Below are 19489 nucleotides of genomic sequence, written 5' to 3'. Positions count from 1 at the left end.
AGAAAAAAACCCAACTTTCCGGCTGATGAAGCTGTTGTCTGGAGGCAATGATCCCAAATCTCAAGGCTTTATTCCAGGCTCCGACTGAGACGTGATATGTCATATGATTAGCATCTTTCATATTTACAAGAGTAGTGCGGGCTGCCAGTCTTTAGAGAAAGGCGAGAGAAAGAAGGGGCATATGCTGAAATGGATTTAGCATTTGAAAGAGAGAAAAGAGAGCGGATAAATACACTTAAACGAGGATTTAGTTTTACTCCCGTCGAGTTCTAATGGCTTGTTGATTGAGATTTTAGGGAGCCGGGACAGAGGTGTCAGGAGTAATTTGAAGGCGCTATTCAGCGCGGAGGGAGCCGCGGGTCCCCCTCAGGGCGGGCGGTGCTGCGGCCCCTCAGCCCAGCGGCGGTGGCGGCGCGCGGGGCGGATCACCGGGCCAGGCTCCCTCCGCCGGGCGGGCGGGCGTGCGGCGCCACCTGGCGGCGGCGGTGGGGGGAGATCCACAGGGAAAAAGTGTCCGGGATCGGGAAAAGGGGCAGGAAAAATGGGAATTCTCCGTGGGTTGGGAGCCTGGCAGCGGCGACAGCACCTGCTGGTACGGGAGGGTGTGCACAGCCCCGTGCAAGCTGGGCTTGGGCACCGCCAGGGGTGCGGCAGGCGGGGCTTCTGTGGGGAACCTGTGCCAGGGCCTCGCTGCCCTCACGGGGAAGGATTTCTCCCAAATATCCCATCTAAAACCCACTCCCTGTCGTTTCAAGCAATTCCACTTTGTCCTGGCAGTCCATGCCCTTAGACAAGTCTCTGTCCAGCTCTCTGGGGTGCTCTGGGGTTTGCCCCAGAGCTTGGTAAAGGGATCTTTTAATTATTGTGACCCAGCTCCTTCCTTGGATGTGACAAGTCTCTTAACTGTGCAAGGTGAGGGAACTGTTCTAAAACACGTTACTTAATCTCAAGAATAATGAAATTAATTAGATATATTGTCTAACAATGCAAGGTGAGGGAACTGTTCTAAAATATGTTACTTATTCTGAAGAATCATGAAATAATGCTAATTAGATACTTTGTCTCTAATTATGCAAGGTGAAAGAACCATTCTAAAATATGTTACTTAATGTCAAGAATCATGAAATAACACTAATTAGATACTTTAACTATGCAAGGTGAGAAAACTGTTCTAAAATATATTACTCAATCTCAAGAATCATGAAATAACACTAATCAGGTACTTTGAGACCATAACAGGGTTTCAACTTGTTAAGCAGATAAAGTCACTTCACTTTCTGTTATCAAGCAAATAAAGTCACTTTATTCAGTTTTACTCAGATAAACACGGTCAAACAGAAGTATCAGTACATGAGATACAAACAAACACACCACATTAAATAAATAATAATTTATGATAATTTTTATAGTCAAACAATATGCATAAAATAGGCACACATTTATTTTTCTTTTTTTTTCCTCTGTTCCTCGTCCTTCCGTTCCTCCAAGTAGCACTTCAGGATGTCATTGAGCTGCTGCTCGCACTGGTTTGCATTTTGTAATCCATTCTCCCTTCCTAAAAACAGCAATAAACAGGAGAATGACATCTCTCTTTACAGCATCCATGATGGAATCAGCCCTGGCAATGCCAACATCTATTTCCCCCAGAGTATCCACTGGCTGGGATATTTCTCCTTGGAAAATGGCTCGTCAGGGTTCAGCCACTAACACAAGATGCTTTCTTTGATGTCAACCAAGTAGGTAAAGTCCAATTAATGCATAAAAAAATAAGCTTTGAGTGTAAAAAGTTTGTAGGTAAAGCTGCAAATGTGCAACTTGGATTTTCCTGTCATATATTTGATATGTAATAATTATTAATAATTAGATTTTATATGTAGTAAACATACTGGTTTATATAGTATGCATACCACATACTTTATGTATTTTATGGACATATTATACACACACACTCTGAGCTGGAAGGACCCACAAGGACCATCGAGTCCAACTCTTCAGTCAGTGGCCCACACAGGGGACTGAACCCATGACCTTGGCATTGTTACAACCAAGTTTGAACCAACTGAGCTCATCTCAGGGTATGAAGTGTATTATGCAGAGCTTAATTAAAGATGAGCTGCACAGTTTCCCAAACCCTGGAAAAGAAGCTCTTACCTTTGCAGTGGTGAATTACCCTTCCCCACAGCCTGTTCCTGCTCAGACAGGGCAGGTTTCCCACAATCAGCAGGTGCCTCCTGGCCCTGGTCAGTGCCACGTTCATCCTCCTGTGCGAGTCGATGAACCCGAAATGCCTCGTCCTGACACACGACAGGACTATGATCTCCTTCTCAGCACCTTGGAAAGCATCCACGGTGGACACCTGGACAGCCTTCACCTCAAAGGCCTCGGAGGGAACCCCACTGAGCAACGTCTGAATCTGTGGGCAAAGGAACAGGGAAGGGACTACTCAAAGTCAGCCCTTTGCCTTGAGGAAGCACCCAACAAATCTGAGCCTGCACATGAACTCAGACACTGGGGAGTTCAGCGTGGAGGGAAAACAAATTGAAAGTATATTTCCTAATAATTCTTTGATGTAATATTTTTATTAATTTTATAGGGAAAAATGCTTTTAAATACCAAAGAACAAAATGGCTTTAATACCAAAGAACAATTATGGCCAACCACCCACCCAGCATTTGTTTCTCACTTCTAGTTCATTCTTCCTAGTTGAAATGAAACCTGTGTTTAGAACAAATACATTTAGAGAAACTTCTTTATTGATGATGCACTGCACAAACCTTATACATCTGTGATCTATAAAGAGTAATCACACCAATAGCAGCTCCTTCTATTCCACTGGCAATGAGAGACTGGATGAGCTTGACTGTAAAATGAGCCTCTGCCATGTTATAGAAGCTGTTGTCTCTTTCGATCTGGAAAGAGGGAAAAACATTTCCAAACTGAGTCTCACAAACAGAATGGAGAAAGGAATAGAATGGAGGGAGAAGTACAATATTGAGTTTCTTTATATAAGAAATATATTTAAGAAATGTCCAAGAACTTGCCTGCTCCATGCCATTAACACTATAAAAGCACAGTGTTGGGAGCCAGTGCAGCAAGGGAGTTCTGTCCTCCTCAGAAACGCCATCGATGAGGTTCCCCCCGTAGAAGAGCTCGTTGGCGATGGCGCTGAGGGCGGGGTGACAGCGGTACTGTGTGCGCAGCAGGATCGCTCTGTGGCCCTGAAGGTAAGGACAAAGGGTGAGCAGGAGTGTTCAGGGCCAGTTTGGATGGAGCTCAGAGCAACCTGGCCCAGTGCAAGGTGTCCCCGCCCACAGAATGGATTGGGCTGGGAAGGACCTCCGAGATCATCAAGTCCAACCCTTGGTCCAACTCCAGTCCCTTTACCAGATCATGGCACTCAGTGCCACGGCCAATCTCAGGTTAAAAACCTCCAGGGATGGGGAATCCACCCCCTCTCTGGGCAGCCCATTCCAATGCCTGATTATTCTCTCTGGAATTGGCTATTCCTGTGCAGGGATTGTGTCATTATACATGGAATCATAGAATGGATTGGGTTGGGAAAGACCTCTGAGATCAGCAAGTCCAACCCTTGGTCCAACTCCAGTCCCTTGACCAGATCATGGCACTCAGTGCCACGGCCAATCTCAGGTTAAAAACCTCCATCCGATGGTGAATCCACCATGGCAGGGATTGGGTGATCTTTAAAGTCCCTCCAACCCAAACCACTCTATGATTCCATGATAATTAGCAATCTGAAACTCTGGTCCAGAATTTTCCCAGTGACTTCAATGGACCTGCAGTTCCCCCTCCTTCAAAGGTGTGGTTGGCAGTACCCACCATCAAGCACAGCCTGTCAAACAGAGTCTGCTCCAATCCCTGCTCGTGAACACTCTCAGACCCTTGAATAGTTGGTGGCAATTGCTTGGGGTCTCCAACAAGGACAAGCTTTTCACACTGAAACCTGAATGAAAAAACAAGTAAAAAGTTCTAAAAACCATGTTAAACTGTTGATAACCAACCCCCGTGTGTGTGCTGTGTTTATGTCACATTGTTTCCATCAGCCTCCCTTCTCCATCTTCCCAGAGTGTAACAACATCTGAGGCTGGACCTCAATTTAAAATTGCTCTTCCTGCTCTCTAAGGTGAGACCTTGGGGTTCATGTGCTTAAAAGGATGTGGAGTTTGGCACTTTTGGGAGGTGTGTCCCTGCTGAGTCACCACAGGGGGGCTGTACCTGGCGATGGGAAGGAGAGAAGCAGGTTCAGTCATCTGGCTGCACTCGTCCAGCATCACCACAGGAAACCTGAGGGCATTCAGGCAGGGGAAGGGGCAGGCAGCACAGGTCACTCCAACCACTTTGACCTTCACAGGGAGGGGGAAATGGGGACACAAAAGGTTAAGATCCTTTCACAGTTCATCTCTGTGCAGTACATAACCACAGCAGTGAGTACACCTCAATTTATCTTTAGTCCTCTACACACTGTCTCCTGCTCACTGGTGCTCAACAAACTGCTCAGATCTGCTTTGTTACAATTCCTCCACAACAAGCTGTGACTTTCCTTGTCTAGGACTGAGGAAAAATCACTGGAAAGACCAGAAATTGAAATCATTTTTATACAGAAAGTAGTAATCTTAAAAGGCAATACTTTGATGAAAAGTTGCTGGGAATATATTTGAAATCCCCTTGGCAGTTGACACACAACTCCAGGATAGATTTAGCTTAGTCTTTATCTTTTAAACCTTTATGACTACATAAATTTTAGTCCCAAGGTGACAGTGCAGACTGGCTGTGCTCAGAACTTTTTCTCTCTTCACCTTGCAAACTAGATTAGTAATATTGAATAAAACTGAAATCAAGGTCAAAAAGGGTTTCTGTCTCACACCACTAAAAAACAACTGCAAGTTCAACTCAGAGAAGTCCTACACAGGTAAGACACTAAGCTCTCCCTGTGGAATCAAACCTAACACTTCATTTTCCAAAACCAGGAGCTTGGCAGGTGTGAGAGGGAATTCCCAGTTTCCATGTGCTGCATTTTGTGGATGAGACACAAGGAATCCCCACTTTGCCATCCCATCTCTTGGACTGTACCTGTTGCAGGATGGTTTTATTGGTGCCCAGTTTGTGCTGCTCAATACTCTTCCTGACATATATTTTTTCAGCTGGAGTTAAATCTTCTTTCAGGAGAGCAAGCAGCTCTTTCAGCTGCTCGTTGTCATTCCCTGAGCCTGCATGTAAACTTCAAAAAAGGTGTTGTAACAGGCATTACAGTGACTGAAAATAACAGTGTTCAGAAAGATAAAGAACAAGTTTCTTACCTATGGGGAAGAATTGCTTTGGTGATTTTCCTAATACTTCCCACCCTGATAAAATCCTCAAATCCAAGATCAAGCAGGCTTCAAAGAAAAAGAGATGATAGAGAGGTTACAGAAATGGAAAAAGACATTTTGAAAACTTGAAAAGGGGTTTTAAAAGACACATCAAGAACACTTAAGGACACAAATCCCTGCCATTAACCAGATGAAGTAACTCGGGCCACAGTCTTGTAATACCAACACATTGATCTTAACCATGTTTATTATTATTTTTGGAGGAGAGTCTAAAAGCCTCAGGAACCCACCCCAGCAGGATCCTGTCAACAGCAACATTGGTGGAAGAAGCAATCAGGAGTTTCCACGGGGTTGGCCTTGGGCCCTCTGTAGCTTCACTGCTTTCAAAGAGCTGCACCAGGAACAAGATCACCACAGACAGCAGGTAGCTCTTCCCAGCTCCAAAAACACCTGGTGGTATTTTGGAAGAAAAAGCCAAAGTTACAAGTTGAAAATTCCTAGAGAATTTTAGTCAGTTGTTATAAATTCAGTTATTTTGTGATTGCTGTAAAAACATTGCCTGGGCTTCCTTCAGCAGCTCTGAGTGACCAGGGGCAACCAGTTACCTTACACTGAGCACTTACTGCCTGCAAGAAGTTGATAAAAGGTTAGAGAAGAGGGGAAGCTGAAGTATTTTTCCTGAATTTTCCAACAGAATACATACATTACTTGCTAAGGACTCTCATCCATACATTAAATAATATATACTTTTTAACCCACATCCCTCAACCATGTGCTCAGAATAAGGAATTGAAGAGATGGTTGTTTGGCAATAATTAATTTTAACTAGATTAACAGGCCTGACTGCCTGACAAAAGCTCAGGTAGGAAGGTCTGTACTGGGAATGTCATTATTGTCAATGTGTTTACTTTGTCAGGATCTGAAAACTTAGTGTTGGAAAGCAGCTGCCATAAAGCTGATTTTAAAAAACCTTTGAACTGAGATGTTATTGGCTTTTTATACATATTGTAGAGGGATAAAACAAAGACAGGAGGAAGTACAAACCAGCAAGGAATAACATTAATAGAAAAAAATTACATAATGATTAAGCATATTTTAATGTCAAAGGAAATAGGCAGGAGATACTGATCACAGAGTCACACACTATTCTGGGTTGGAAGGACCCACAAGGACCATCGAGTCCAACTCTTCAGTCAGTGGCCCACACAGGGGATTGAACCCATGACCTTGGCATTGTTACAACCAAGTTTTAACCAACTGAGCTACTAAATCACTCTGTGTACAGATATTTCTAGGAAAAAACTTGGTACTTGTGTGAAATCCTGCAAAAGGCAGGATGGAAATTCAGGGATGAAAAGCTCTATGCTGACAGAATAGATGTGTCATGCCAAGGCCATTATCAGAAATTAATTTTCAGGAAATACGTGAAGGAGGTGAGGAGAACACTGTTATAAAGGAGTTTATAAGGATATTCCACACACAGAGGATGTTTGTTCAAGCTCATCTTTGGGGCTAAATTTAAAGTAAGTCAACACTGAATGTGCCTTTAAGTTGATGAAGTAAACAAGTCTACTCTTCTATCCCGGGGATATTCCCTTAACCCTGGCATTCCACATCAATCAGCCTCTTGGCCAGGATGGAGTGGCAGCACATTTCCCAGCAGTTTGGTGTATACCTTGGATGATGGTGATGGGGCAGGGGTGCTGCCCCTCCCCTGGTGTGGGGCCCCCACTCGAGCCCACCATGTGGGCGATGTCGGTCAGCGCCGCCGCCTGGTCCGCGTTCAGGGAGAACCTTTGGATCAGCTCCCCAGCCAGTCCCAGCGCCACCTCAGCGCTGACGGGGCCAGACAGCACCGAGCTCCTCAGGCTCATGGCAGGAGGAGTGAACTTCCTTCTGTTCACTCTTTTAGCAGCATTTTCAGAGTGAAAATCCCTGCAGAAAACAACAGTTGAAAGCTGTGATATAACACAGTTTGTATCTCTTGGTTCTGATGGTCTCAGTGAGCCAACACTGAACCGCTGAGGATTCACCATCTCCTCACTGAACAGAAACTTACATTTTCAGTAGGTGTGGGATTAGGGGTAATGTGGATGGATTGAAGTGCTCCTCCATGTTCCTTAAGGATGCCAGCTCACCACTGGCATTACAAACCAGCAAGGCATGAACACACACTGAGAAGGCCACAAAAAAACAAAATTAGAGGGAAATTAAATGAACCAAGACTTCAAATCAGCTAAATAGATGAATTCTAAAATGCCAAGAGTAATTACCTGACTTTATCTCTTTCATTTAAGAAACAAAACAACCCCCAAACTTTTGCTCAATTCAACAGCAAAACAAAAAAACTTTTGCAAAATCACAGATTTAATACATGGGTATCTATTTATCTGTCTGTCTTTTCTCTCCTCTCCTGCCTCCTCTCCAGCCTCCTCTCCTCCCTCCTCTCCTGCCTCCTCTCTCCTCCCCTCTCTCCTCCCCTCTCTCCTGCCTCCTCTCTCCTCCCCTCTCTCCTGCCTCCTCTCTCCTCCCCTCTCCTGCCTCCTCTCTCCTCCCCTCTCCTCCCCTCTCCTGCCTCCCCTCTCCTGCCTCCTCTCTCCTCCCCTCTCCTGCCTCCTCTCTCCTCCCCTCTCCTGCCTCCTCTCTCCTCCCCTCTCCTGCCTCCTCTCTCCTCCCCTCTCCTGCCTCCTCTCTCCTCCCCTCTCCTGCCTCCTCTCTCCTCCCCTCTCCTGCCTCCTCTCTCCTCCCCTCTCCTGCCTCCTCTCTCCTCCCCTCTCCTGCCTCCCCTCTCTTTCTTCCTTTCTTTCTTTTCCATAGTGAGTTGTTTGGGGTTTCTGTATTTTGTTTTTCAAGAACAGTAACAAGATATTCCTGTTACTTACATTCTGACAGTCAAACTTGCATTCTATATTATATTATTTTCCACATTCTTTAGATTATGTTCCTTTTTAGAATGTACCAAGTACTCTCCAGGTGTAATTGCATTAAGTTCTGTACTCAAAATACATATTCAAAGATACAAGGGAAAAAACTACTGTGAATGAAACCATGTCTGGCATTTGAGAAATTCTAATCTCATTCTTCACTGCTGGCTGGATTTTTCCATAGTTGATTCCCACAATTCTGAATTATTTGGTGTCCAACTCACTGTTTGCTCTCCAGTTGGAGGGACTGTAGCCTTTCAGTGGCAGCAATTCTATTTCATTGTTGGAGGATGGTCCAAAGAAAGCACTGCTTGCAATGAAAGTATCCAAGGGCTCAAAGTTCAGAGTCTTGGAAACAACCCAAATATCATCTGTAATAATAAAAAAATAGAGTTCTCATAAGCTGCTTCTACTGCCACCTTTGAAATCTGATGCTTAAGGAGTGCTTACCTTTGCTATAGAAAGAGGAATGCTCCTTTTTGCTTAATTTGAGGTATAATTTGGGTTTGGAGTCACCATCTAAGCTGGCAGGACTACTCATAAATTTCTTGAACTTACTGTACCTCTGGGTTTGAATTTCAAAGGCTTTCCTGTGAAATTGTAATTAGAAGGAAAAGCATGTAAACAATTGGCATGTTTTGGATTCAGCACCAAAAATAGGAAAACTCCACAGATTGGACCAAATTATACAGATCATGGTGGTTACTCATCATCTTGTACATTAACAAGTTTTAAACACATTTCTCTTGACTGCAAAATACTTCTCATATTCAACCATAATTGTTTCCTCTACAGTGATGCAGAACAGAATAAAACTGATACAACTTCTAATGTTAAAATTAGAATCCTGAAGAAAATAAATCAAATTCTCTTAGTAAAGTTTAAATGAACAAGAATTCAAAGGCAGAATTCAAAGGCAACAAGAATTCAAAGGGACTTAAGTTGCTGGTAAGCAGCTTTGATTCTTGCTAAAAAGAAATGCCATTGCTACAAATATTGTTGCTTCTCTAAGTGGGCTCTCAGATGTGTTTGCAGAACTGCAGCCTCTTGAAACAGAGAGAAGATGTCTGTGAAATGCTGTGAAATCCTGAGCTAATGGAGCATTTCTAAACCCTGAATTCACAGAGCACTCCAGCCAAGTGCACAGGGTTTCAGGAATACCTCACCAAAAGCTGGCATTCCTCATAGAGAGCAATCTTTTGGCTTCTGAGGTATGTCCCAATGCTTTTGATGTCATGGAGCACTGCACTGGCTCTGGCTTTGGTCTGGGTGGGGCTCACATCTTCCATCCACTTGAAGAACGAGCACTGCTCAGCTTTGGGGGCGTCACAGGCATAGAACAAACGGCCCTGGAGGGGAGGGGGGAAAGAAAAGACCATGAGCACTAAAGCAAATAGAAAAGGAAAGCAGGGGGCCAGCACTCTCTCCCAAAACTGGGAACACACAGGGAATGAACAGCACCTTGTTTTGACCTTCTTTTTTAACCATGACAAGCTTAGCAGGGTGCATGTGGCTGCAGAGTGGGACGCAGCTCCCCTGGCTCTGGCTCTGCCCATCCTGCACTGAGGTGTAAAAGGATATATCCACTTTGGAGAGAGCACTGTGCAACCTTTGGGACAGCTCAAACAGCAGGATGTTCAATTGCTCTTGGGAGAGAAAGGAGAATAAAGGAACAATTAGTGCAGCCTTGAAATGTTTACACAGGCACAGGACATTCAGACAAATATATTTTCATTTGAAGATTTCAGTCCTAAATCAAAATAGTTAATCTGAGGCCTAAAAGAAACCATAGAACCTGCTGTGGTATTCACATATTGTAGGAAAAAACCCTTAGGAATCTTAAGACTGTAAAACAGGCATGAGGTTACACAGTTGTGTGCTGTTCTTTTGGTTTGTCTTTGCAATTTTGGGCATAGACCGAATGTATTTCAGTTTATATATAAAAAAATGCACCCAGTTGTTCAAATAGTTGATGTTAAGGATTTTTGTCCCTCTTATCCTGCTTTGTGAAGGTTCAGAAATACACTGTTGAAAAATGACAGCATTTTCCATAACATGGTGTCAGACTTACCTGTCAGAGCAGCCTTAAAAACCTGTTTGTAGTGAATGTGAGACTGGAACACAGCTGGGATGGAAACCTTCCTTTTAGGAAGATTAGCACATTTCACTTTGTCCACATTAGGAAAGGACAACTCAGAAATTGTTATGTCCTAAAACAACCCAGAAAAGCAAAGCATTAAAACTTGCAAGACCCTGAGTGAGAAAAACAGCCTTAGAGCTGGGGCTGCCATTCAGGATTTACCCTGAGGTTAAAATTTGCCCTTTGACAAACAGCCTGCATTTATAATAGGAATTCCAAAGGCTGCAGAGTGAATTATGTAATTGAGAATTATGTTTTGCATCACTGGGCACAGGGAAGGAGCACACAAACTCCTTTTTAACAGCATTTTTGTACAGAATTAACCAGGTGAAAATGGAGCAAAGGTAGTACAAGGCTGGGGAGCCAGTACCACACACATACATATATATATTATTTTTTAATCAGTACTTATTCAATGCCATGACTTACCTTTCCACAAATAAAACTGAAGAAATTTGTAATATTTTCAAGTCAGAGACTATGCTTTGAAGCAACTGTGTTGACTAAAACCATGCTGATACCAGAATTAAGGAAAACCCTCCGTGCAAACACTTCTTTACCAATTACAGATGACAAAACAGCCCAACAGCTTTTATTTCATCTAAATTTATTTTACCTCAGTCTGTCACCGGGTGTGCCTGGAATTACCTTGACAAATGACTAGTCCCAGCACTTCAAAAAACACACCAGCAGCTGAGACTCTTTTGTGTTGCTACGTGGGGAGAACCATTTCACCCCATCTCACTGATAATATCTCGCAGGAAATCAGAGAAATGCAGTTACTTTGGTTGGAAAAATGTGCTCCTGCCACTTCTAACAACCCCATTTGCTGGCACAGTTACACACCTGGCCCTCTCCTGTTCCAGCGTGGCAGCTCAGGTGACTCAACACCTTTTGTGTCGCCGCAGCCAAAGGGGCCCGAGGGAAGTGCAGAGAAAGTCCCTTCCCGTCTGGACTCCGTTCCAGGGCGGTGCTGTTCGCACAGCATTCCCCAGGGACAATCCCGGCTGGCAGCAGAGGGGCAGAGCCCGCAGCACGTGGATCCCCAGCTCCGCTCTCTCCAGTGGCATCCAGCAGCATTCCAAGGATGCTCTGGGCACAGATGTCACCGGTCTCTTCCCCGTCCTCGCTGTTTGCAGGGATCAAGTCACACCCAGCACTGTTTTGATACTTGAGCCACTTGCTTTGTCTGCACTGGGAAGTCCCATCAGGGAGCACAGGTTCCCTTTGTTCATCCTCGGTGTCCTCCCAAAACACTGAGGGCTCAGAATTCCTGTCCTCAGGGCCAGGACCACTCACGGGAAATTCCAGGGGTTCGAGGCATAAATTGCCTCCCGAAGAGCCCAAGGATTGCTGCACCTCCTCCCTGTCAGTGGGATAAAACACACCAGGAATCTCCTGGGCAGCAGGAAGGGTGACAAACGGAGTCCGTGCTTTCCTCGGGGGTTTGAATCCTGGGAAGCTGCATTCCTCTGGACAGCTGGATTTCTCCCCTCCTGAAGGGCAAACACATCTTATAAACAACCTGCAGCACTTAAGGATGGCACTTCAGATGGACAGAAAGATAAGAATTCTGAGTTCTTCCTTTGACATCCTGCCCTCTGCTCTCTGCATCATCCTTGTGCAGTGCCACACTCAATCTGCACACACCAGGATTGTTAATTAATTAATTAATTCTGTTAATGAATTTTAATTCTTTTAAATCCCTGTATTTAAATCCCTGTATTATGCAGACACTCCACTTGTATAAAAGACAATAAATTAAAAATGACTGAGTTTTGGAGGCCATTACTTTGATAGTTTTGGTGGATCACTGACAGCTGGAAAACACCCAGCTGGAAAACATTTGCTCCTTTTTCCAGAAAGATCATCCCCCAAACTTGGGAATTAATGCTAAACAACACAGATAAATCAGCTTTTAGTACCAAAAAGCATCATTTTGACTAAATTCATGATCAACAGTGACAGTCATTGACAGGTGTCACCTGGAAGTCAGTCAGTGGCCAGCTGAGATTGGATGAAAACTAAGAGCAGGTAAATAAAAACATAAATATGACTCAGAAGCTTTAGCTTATGGCCTTTATTTTCCCCAAACTAGAAACTGATTTTTCTTTATAAAATAAAATTCCTCTACTGAAGTCTCTTTCAGGAGAACAGAATTGGCAGAGTAACTGTCTATGAAGGCACAACTCACTGTGCTTCAGAAATCCTGAGATTTTCCAGCTAAAATACAGTAAAAGTGCACTTATAACCTGTGATTTCTTACTGAAAAAACAATCTGGAAGTTCTGGTTCACTTGGTAAGATCCCATGGATCAGGGGCTCCTGGATGGCTCCAAAAGTTTCCTCATTTCCTGAGGCTGGAGAAATTGGAGAGTCTGGATCAAATAAGGGAGTCAGTTCTGATGAAACCTAAAGATGAAGAATTAACCTGTTAAGTCAATGACTAGAAAAGAAAAAGCTTGATTATGGCTCTTCTGTCCCTGCTCTCTCTCTCCTAACTCTAAATAATTGAAGGGTCTCTCAGAGTTGAGATAAAGCAGCCTCAAAAATAAGAAATTGCCAGGAACACTCAGGAAATAAAGCCCAAAATCCATGGAAGAGCCAGTGAATCCACACCTTGCCAGGTTCCCAGGAAGTCCACTGTGCTCGTCTCGGGTCACAATGGGGAGGTGAGCCTGACACTGTCCATGGTGGCATTTCAGGATACACATGGAATGCCAAAGCTGGGAAAGACACAGGAAGGACAGAAGTCATGCAGAAATTTGGAGGCCAATTGCTGCCCTTTAACTTTGACTTCCACTTACGGGACTGGTTTATTCCTGACTCTTGGCTAACATCAGATTTCACTGGAAAATTCCCTTCTCTGATAACATCAACCTCATCCTCATGAAGACTCCTGGAACCTGGAGACTTGACCAAAAAAAAAGTATGAGCAAGAACTTGCTAGAAATGAAACTGCTTCTCCTCTGTTTTTCAGAGTGAAACTCATCACAGAAGGCAAAACCAAGTTAATGTTTTACCTGTCTGAAGTCAGAAAGGCCAGAATTGCTTGAAAACAGGGGTGAGAAAAATGTCTCAGCTGCCAAGTCCATGTTTTCTGGGTGCTGCTGCCATTCCAGCTGGGAGCAGGGAGCTCTCAGCATCACCTCACCAACTGCTGATCCCCTGACTTGGCGGCCTTGGAATGTCACAGGCTACACAACACACTGGAATTAGCACTGACTGGAAATAAATATTGCTCTGGAATTATCTACTGTGCTCTTCATACATGCAACAGAAATAACCTGCTGAAAGTTGCAGAGCAGAAACAAAAAACTCTGGTTTTTTATCTTGTAATTTGAGTAAAACTCCCTGGAAAAGTTCCCACAGAGAAATGTGATAAAAAAGGTGAGAAACCCATTATGAGACTGGTTAAAACTTTATTAGGACTTACTGTAATATATTACAAACAGCAAACTACTGAAATGTAAGACACTATTCAGGACACCTCACACAGTACCTTGGGTTGCCAGTCAGGTGTCCCAGGGGCTCCTTGGGCTGCTGCCACTGGGAGAATATTTGGCTCTGCCTTCTGAAATAAACTGTCCACGTGGTTGGGCTGCATAGAAAAGGATAAAAAAACCAATCAGTATAACCATTTAACAACCATTTCAAATGACAACTTAAGCCAGGAAGTCTCTTGTATTTATGCAAAAGAATAATTTCAATTACAGCCTTTTTATTTGGAAGGCAGGACAATCCATGACAGGATAAAAAACTGTGTTTGCCCAAAAATCTTTAAGCTTTGGATAGATTGAAAGAGAAAGAATATTAACAGCATTAGACAAAAATCAATGTGGAATATCAACCAAAACCACATTTCCCAGGATATTTCAACCCAAATGCTAAGATTCCTAGGAATGGAATGGCAGGGAAGGACATACTAATGTGATACTAAACATAACTAAATATTACAATTTGCATTAAGATTCTTGTCAGACATGAGCCCTCCTGAATGTTTATTGGCCAGAGGGTCCTGTGTTTGTTGCTTCATAACCAATGCCTCTAACCAAGGATTTTCTTCCTGGTAGGAAACAAATTTCTCTGGTACAGATAAACAGATGTAGTCAAAAATGGGTTACCATAAGGCCAGAAGACTCAAAGTATGAACAGGAAGATTCCTGTACACTTTCTGGGTAAGGCATTTCTGTAAACTCTGTTACAGCTACAAGAGATGGAAAAGCAAAATGAGTTACAGTCAAAAGCTGGTTTTTTTTTAACGTGAAAACATCTGAATATTTACTGGGCTTACCAACCTCACCCATGTAATGAATTGCACAGTTAGGATTGAAGTGAACTAAAGAGCCTGGAGCTCACAATGTCACTTGAAACACTAAAAACTGCATGAGGCAACCTCCATAACACATCACTCAAGAAATATGATTTCTGAATATGGATTGTCCAAGAGAGAGAAGTACCAAAGTCAAACAGGTACACACAGAATTCACTTTAAAACAGAAGCTGCCCTAACCTTCATCTTTCACAAGGGGTTCAAATGTCTCCTTGGAAGTCTCTGTTTCACAGAGCAGGCTGTTATTTTCCTCCATCTTTTGCAAGCTTTCTAAGGCTGTGCTGTGTTGAGTCAGAGCTCTCAGCAGAGCCATATCATTCACCAGGTCAGGGAGAACTGAGGAACTTTCAGCCACTGCTGAGTGTTTCAGGCAATCCAGCCCTACTCCTTCACCTCTGCAGGCTTCAGGAGAGGCATTTCTGCCCTCTGCATTCTCCAACTCTGTTTCAGCTCTTGTTGGCTCTGGAGTTGAATGGCCTGTTCCTAAAGGATGCACAGAACTCATGGAATTGAGAGCATCTTCCTTATGTGAAAGGCCAAATACCTTTAGATGGCCTTCTGCAACACACTGGGATGAGCCACTGCTGAGATCTGATTTTTGGGACAGAGCCAGCAAAGGACTGCCTGGTTGAATGTCATCATTCCCAGGAGCCCAGAAGTGTCCTGAGGCAGCACGTGGGGACTCCCTGCATCCAGGCTGGGCCACCCCTTCTGCAGTGTTTGTGTCCATGGCAGGAATGATTCTGCTGGGAGAAACACCTGAAATACTTCCAGTTGTCTCCAACATACCAATTTCAGGGTGACATTCCTTAACATTTGTGTCACCAGGCAAAAGATCAGAGTGCTGGATTCTCAGCCATGGTGTGCCATCAGGGGTCAGTGCTGCACAGCCATCCAGATCCTCTTTATTGCTTGTGGCTTCAAGACTTAATTGACCTGCATTAATCTCTCTTATGTTGTGTCCATCACCCACAAGTTCCACCTCAGCTCTGGTCTGGTTTGCAGAGTCTTCTGCATTTCTCCTGTTCTCACAAAGCTCAGACAAAACACCCCCAGTGCAGCCATTTCCATCATTCTCTTTGCCAAGTGTTGAACACTTGACTTCATTTTGGCTGTTTGTCACCCCTTCACAGCAGGAATGAGGTCTCTGAGCAGCACTTTGTGCTGCATCTTCTCCCTCTGAGCAGTCTGGGCTCTGTGGAACCTCCTCTCCCTCAGTGAGCTCCTCCACACCTCTCTCACACACATCTTCACTGTCTGTGTCATTAAAATCAAAAGTCTCCATCAGATTGAAGTTCACCTCCATCAGTTCTGCACCAGGACTACAGTCCTTGCCATGCAAACTTAATTCCTCCTGCAGGATTCCAGCCTCAGTCAGTGTTGGATCCACACAGAGCTCTGGGTCACTGAGCACTCCCTCTGGATTCTGTTGTGGCTGGAGCTCACTCTGCATCCTCACAGCTGAATTCTCCCTAAGATCCTGAGTCCCTGAATGCTCCCTGTATCCACAGGGATTGTTTTCCAAGGTGATGGGGCTTGCTGAAGGTGAAATGTCACCTGAGGATGGGGCAAACTGACTGTCACTCACTCTGCTTAGGGTGGACTCAGGTAGGAAGCAGCTATTTGTGTTGCAATGCTCTTGTAAATCCTGACTTAAATTATTTACCTTTTTGTGCTGTCTCTGTCCTGTGGCTTCTTCACCACAAGGCTCTTCAGCTGAATTTAGAGGCATTTCAGCATTCCAGTCCTTCCCATCCTTTACAGTTCCCTCTCCAAAAGGCAGGGGCTGAATATTTGGAACAAGTCCCTTGGCAGGGTTGCCTGACAAAGCAGGTAGGGCTGTGCTTTTCTGGCCACAGAAATCTGCATTTCTTGATGCCTGGAAGCTGGAGAGACTTGGTGTGGCTGCAGAGGTTTGTTCTGTGTGTCCCTGTGCTGGTTTAGCCTTCAGAAGGGCAATGATCTGTGCTGTGCTCCTGATGTTGTGGGACACTGCCCTGGGACCAGTTTGCCCAGTAACGTGGGGAGATTGGGGCTTCACAGCCAGCTGAGCAGAGTTTGGCTTGTCTGTCCCCTCACACCTGCCAAGGAATGGAGCTGGAAGCAGTGAGGACACAGCCAGGTGTTCCCTGTCCTTTTCCCCACATCCACCTTCCCGAAACTCTGCAGAGAGAGTTGTGTCTGCATCCCTCTTGTGAATGGTGGGAAACAGGGGGGAGCTGATGTAGAACTGGGCTGGCAGAGTCCCCTGGCCCTGCCTGGATAAAGGCCTTTGCTCCTCATCTTCCAGGCCTGGGGTTTTCTTTTCCACTTGGCGTGGCACTTGGAACCCCTAGGAGAGACATTTCATATTGAAATTAATCCACATTTGGTTGAAATCCAATGCTGAACATCAGACACAAACACTGGAACAAAACCACACCGTGAACTTCCTTTTCAGGCCCACAGGGAGATGTCTGGGAGGCAGAAGAGCAGGTTTGACACCATTTCTGTCAACAGCTGCAGGCTCTGCTTTCCTTGGCTGAGCTTCAAGAGGTTCTTCACTCACTTTTACTGCTTCAATGGTGATCAAATACCTTTCACTTTCCAAATTGTCTCCAGCAGCCACCTGGAAAGGAGGGAGCAGCAGAGTGTACAGAACAGTGATAGAGAAGGAACAGTAATATAGAAATTGCAAATAAATACAGCCTCTTAAGCAAATATTCCATATATTTATAGCAAGTGCATCACAGATGCCATATAAATAAATACAAATCCCAGAAAGGATCAGCACTCAGCTCCACCTGATACTTATTTAATATATCACTGCAATAACACTGCTATTGCCCCAAAGGAATAACATTCCATAAAAACAGCAAAACTTATCAATAAAGGAGCTGTTTTCCCTTTCCCTTATTTTTGCACTGCAGCAGAGCTTTGTATCCACGAGAAAAATGACTATTTTAGTCACCAAACAAGTGCTGACTGAAACACAAAGCACAGTCAGGCATAAAAACAGCAACTCCAAACAAACCATACCTGAGATTTTATAAAAATGCTCTCCAGGCACTGCCCTTTGTCATCAAACAAAGTGCCCTGCAATGGAAAAAGGGGATTTCAAATAACCATTTGTTCCACAGAGTAACTGCACTGCCCTGGCAGCCCAGCAGGAGCAGCTGGGATTAAACCCAGGAGTATCAAATCTGAGTTTTCACCTGATTCCTGCCAGTTCTAATCTTCAGAACTCCATCTTGCCAAGTCTTTGCTTTTTTTGTCTTTTGGTGAGTGTATAACACCTGTTCAAACGTGCAAAATGTTGAAAAATACAAGAAAGAAAACACTTAAATTACAAAACAGCTACAGGATTTTAATGCTAAGAATTGCACAGAGTGTTAAAAATCACTTACAGTAAATTCCTGAGAGGCCATTGCTCTGTCAACAGTCACCAAGAGTTGGTTTCACCAACATCCACATCCTCCCAGGGCCTGGGAGATGGGAAATGGCCACAAAACTCACCAGAGCTGTGAAAGAAACGAATGGACAAAAAACTGAAAGAGGTTCAGTTCTGCTTTCCCTTCAAAAGACGTTTTCCTGCAGTTAAAAACCAGGCCCAGAGTTCCCAGAATAGTTTTGTGACAGGTGTGGAGCTGGCCATGCATGTGCAGTTCATGTAAAACAGGAAGGAAATGCAGAGGGGCCACCCCTGAGCCCAAACCTGCGGGCGGTGAACGTTACACCTCAAAAACATCATAAGGTGTGTCTGAAAATAGTCTGGGGGAAAGGAGGAACAGTAAATGTGAACAAGGGGGGAGGAGAGAGGGAAGGGAGGGAAGGGGGGAGAGAGGGAAGGGAGGGAAGGGGGGAGGAGAGAGGGAAGGGAGGGAAGGGGGGAAAGAGAGAGGGAAGGGAAGGGGGGAAAGAGAGAGGGAAGGGAAGGGAAGGGGGGAAGAAAGAGGGAAGGAAGGGAAGGGGGGAAGAGAGAGGAAAGGAAGGGAAGGGGGGAAGAGAGAGGAAAGGAAGGGAAGGGGGGAAGAGAGAGGGAAGGGAAGGGGGGAAGAGAGAGGGAAGGGAGAAAGAAAGGGAGGGAAGGGGGGAAGGAGAGAGGGAAGGAAAGGGGGGAAGAGAGGGAAAGAAAGGGGGGAAGACAGAGAGGGAAGGAAAGGGGGGAAGAGAGAGAGAGAAGGGAATGGGGGAAAGAGAGAGAAGGAAAAGGGGGAAAGAGAGAGGGAAGGGGGGAAAAGAGAGAGGTAAGGAAAAGGGGAAAGAGAGAGGGAAGGAAAAGGGGAAAGAGAAAAAAAGAAGGAAGGGAGGGTGGAAAGAGAGAGGGCAGGGGGGAAGGTTGGCGCTGTTTCCTGTGGGTGCCACCTCCCTGGGTGCTGAACAGGGTGAAAACCCTCGGGAATGGGCACCCTTGGAGGACATGGAGCTCCTCCTTCAGAGCAGCCGGCTCAAGTGAAGCCTTTACTCCTGACTCCTGGCGGGACGCCACAGGCTCAGCGGTGCCGCCAAACCCGCGGCCTCCAGCCCCTCATCCCGCCGCATTCCCTGCAGGAAGGGCCGAGGAACCCTGAGGGACCGCGACAGCACCCCGACGGTAACACCCCGCTCCTACCGAGCGCTCCCGCGACCGGGGTCAGAGTCAGAGTCAGGACGGAGATAAGGACTGTAACAAGGCTCCGGGCCGGGCCGAGCAAGGCGGGACCGGGGAGCGAAAGCCGAGCGGCGGCCGCCGCTTCCCTTTCAACCTTCCCGCCGCGGCGCCCACGCGTGACGTCACCGCGCCGCGC

General features: G+C 45.2%; 1 protein-coding gene across 1 annotated transcript; it reads right to left on the bottom strand.

The window, feature by feature from the left end:
- Window positions 1-1293: 1293 nt before the first annotated feature.
- Window positions 1294-19446, bottom strand: ZGRF1 (zinc finger GRF-type containing 1). The gene is made up of 25 exons (XM_071555424.1): window positions 19315-19446; window positions 18110-18223; window positions 17918-17998; window positions 17742-17798; window positions 17146-17331; window positions 16390-17055; window positions 13893-13991; window positions 12658-12802; window positions 11238-11887; window positions 10323-10461; window positions 9713-9897; window positions 9413-9600; window positions 8702-8841; window positions 8476-8622; window positions 7387-7501; window positions 7003-7262; window positions 5618-5777; window positions 5316-5393; window positions 5089-5236; window positions 4234-4361; window positions 3838-3961; window positions 3042-3218; window positions 2775-2909; window positions 2152-2413; window positions 1294-1555 (listed from the first exon to the last, which is right to left on the bottom strand). The coding sequence occupies exons 2-25, from the start codon at window positions 18128-18130 to the stop codon at window positions 1440-1442; spliced, it is 4407 nt and encodes a 1468-aa protein (XP_071411525.1). The 5' UTR covers window positions 18131-18223; window positions 19315-19446; the 3' UTR covers window positions 1294-1439.
- Between the last annotated feature and the right edge of the window lie 43 nt (window positions 19447-19489).

The sequence above is a fragment of the Pithys albifrons genome, chromosome 5 (genome assembly GCF_047495875.1).
Source record: "Pithys albifrons albifrons isolate INPA30051 chromosome 5, PitAlb_v1, whole genome shotgun sequence".
NCBI lineage: Eukaryota > Metazoa > Chordata > Aves > Passeriformes > Thamnophilidae > Pithys > Pithys albifrons.
The sequence above is the reverse complement of the archived record's forward strand: the minus strand, read 5'-3'. Positions and strand labels throughout refer to the sequence as shown.

Excerpts from the sequence above, each read along its gene's own strand:
- ZGRF1 (XM_071555424.1), bottom strand. The coding sequence starts at position 18,130 with ATGGCCTCTCAGGAATTTACT. Across the intron at positions 17,999-18,109 it reads TGGCCTCTCAGGAATTTACT|GTGTTATACACTCACCAAAA; the intron begins GTAAGTGATTTT and ends ACGTTTGAACAG. Across the intron at positions 7,502-8,475 it reads CTCCAACTGGAGAGCAAACA|TGTGTGTTCATGCCTTGCTG; the intron begins GTGAGTTGGACA and ends TGGCCTTCTCAG.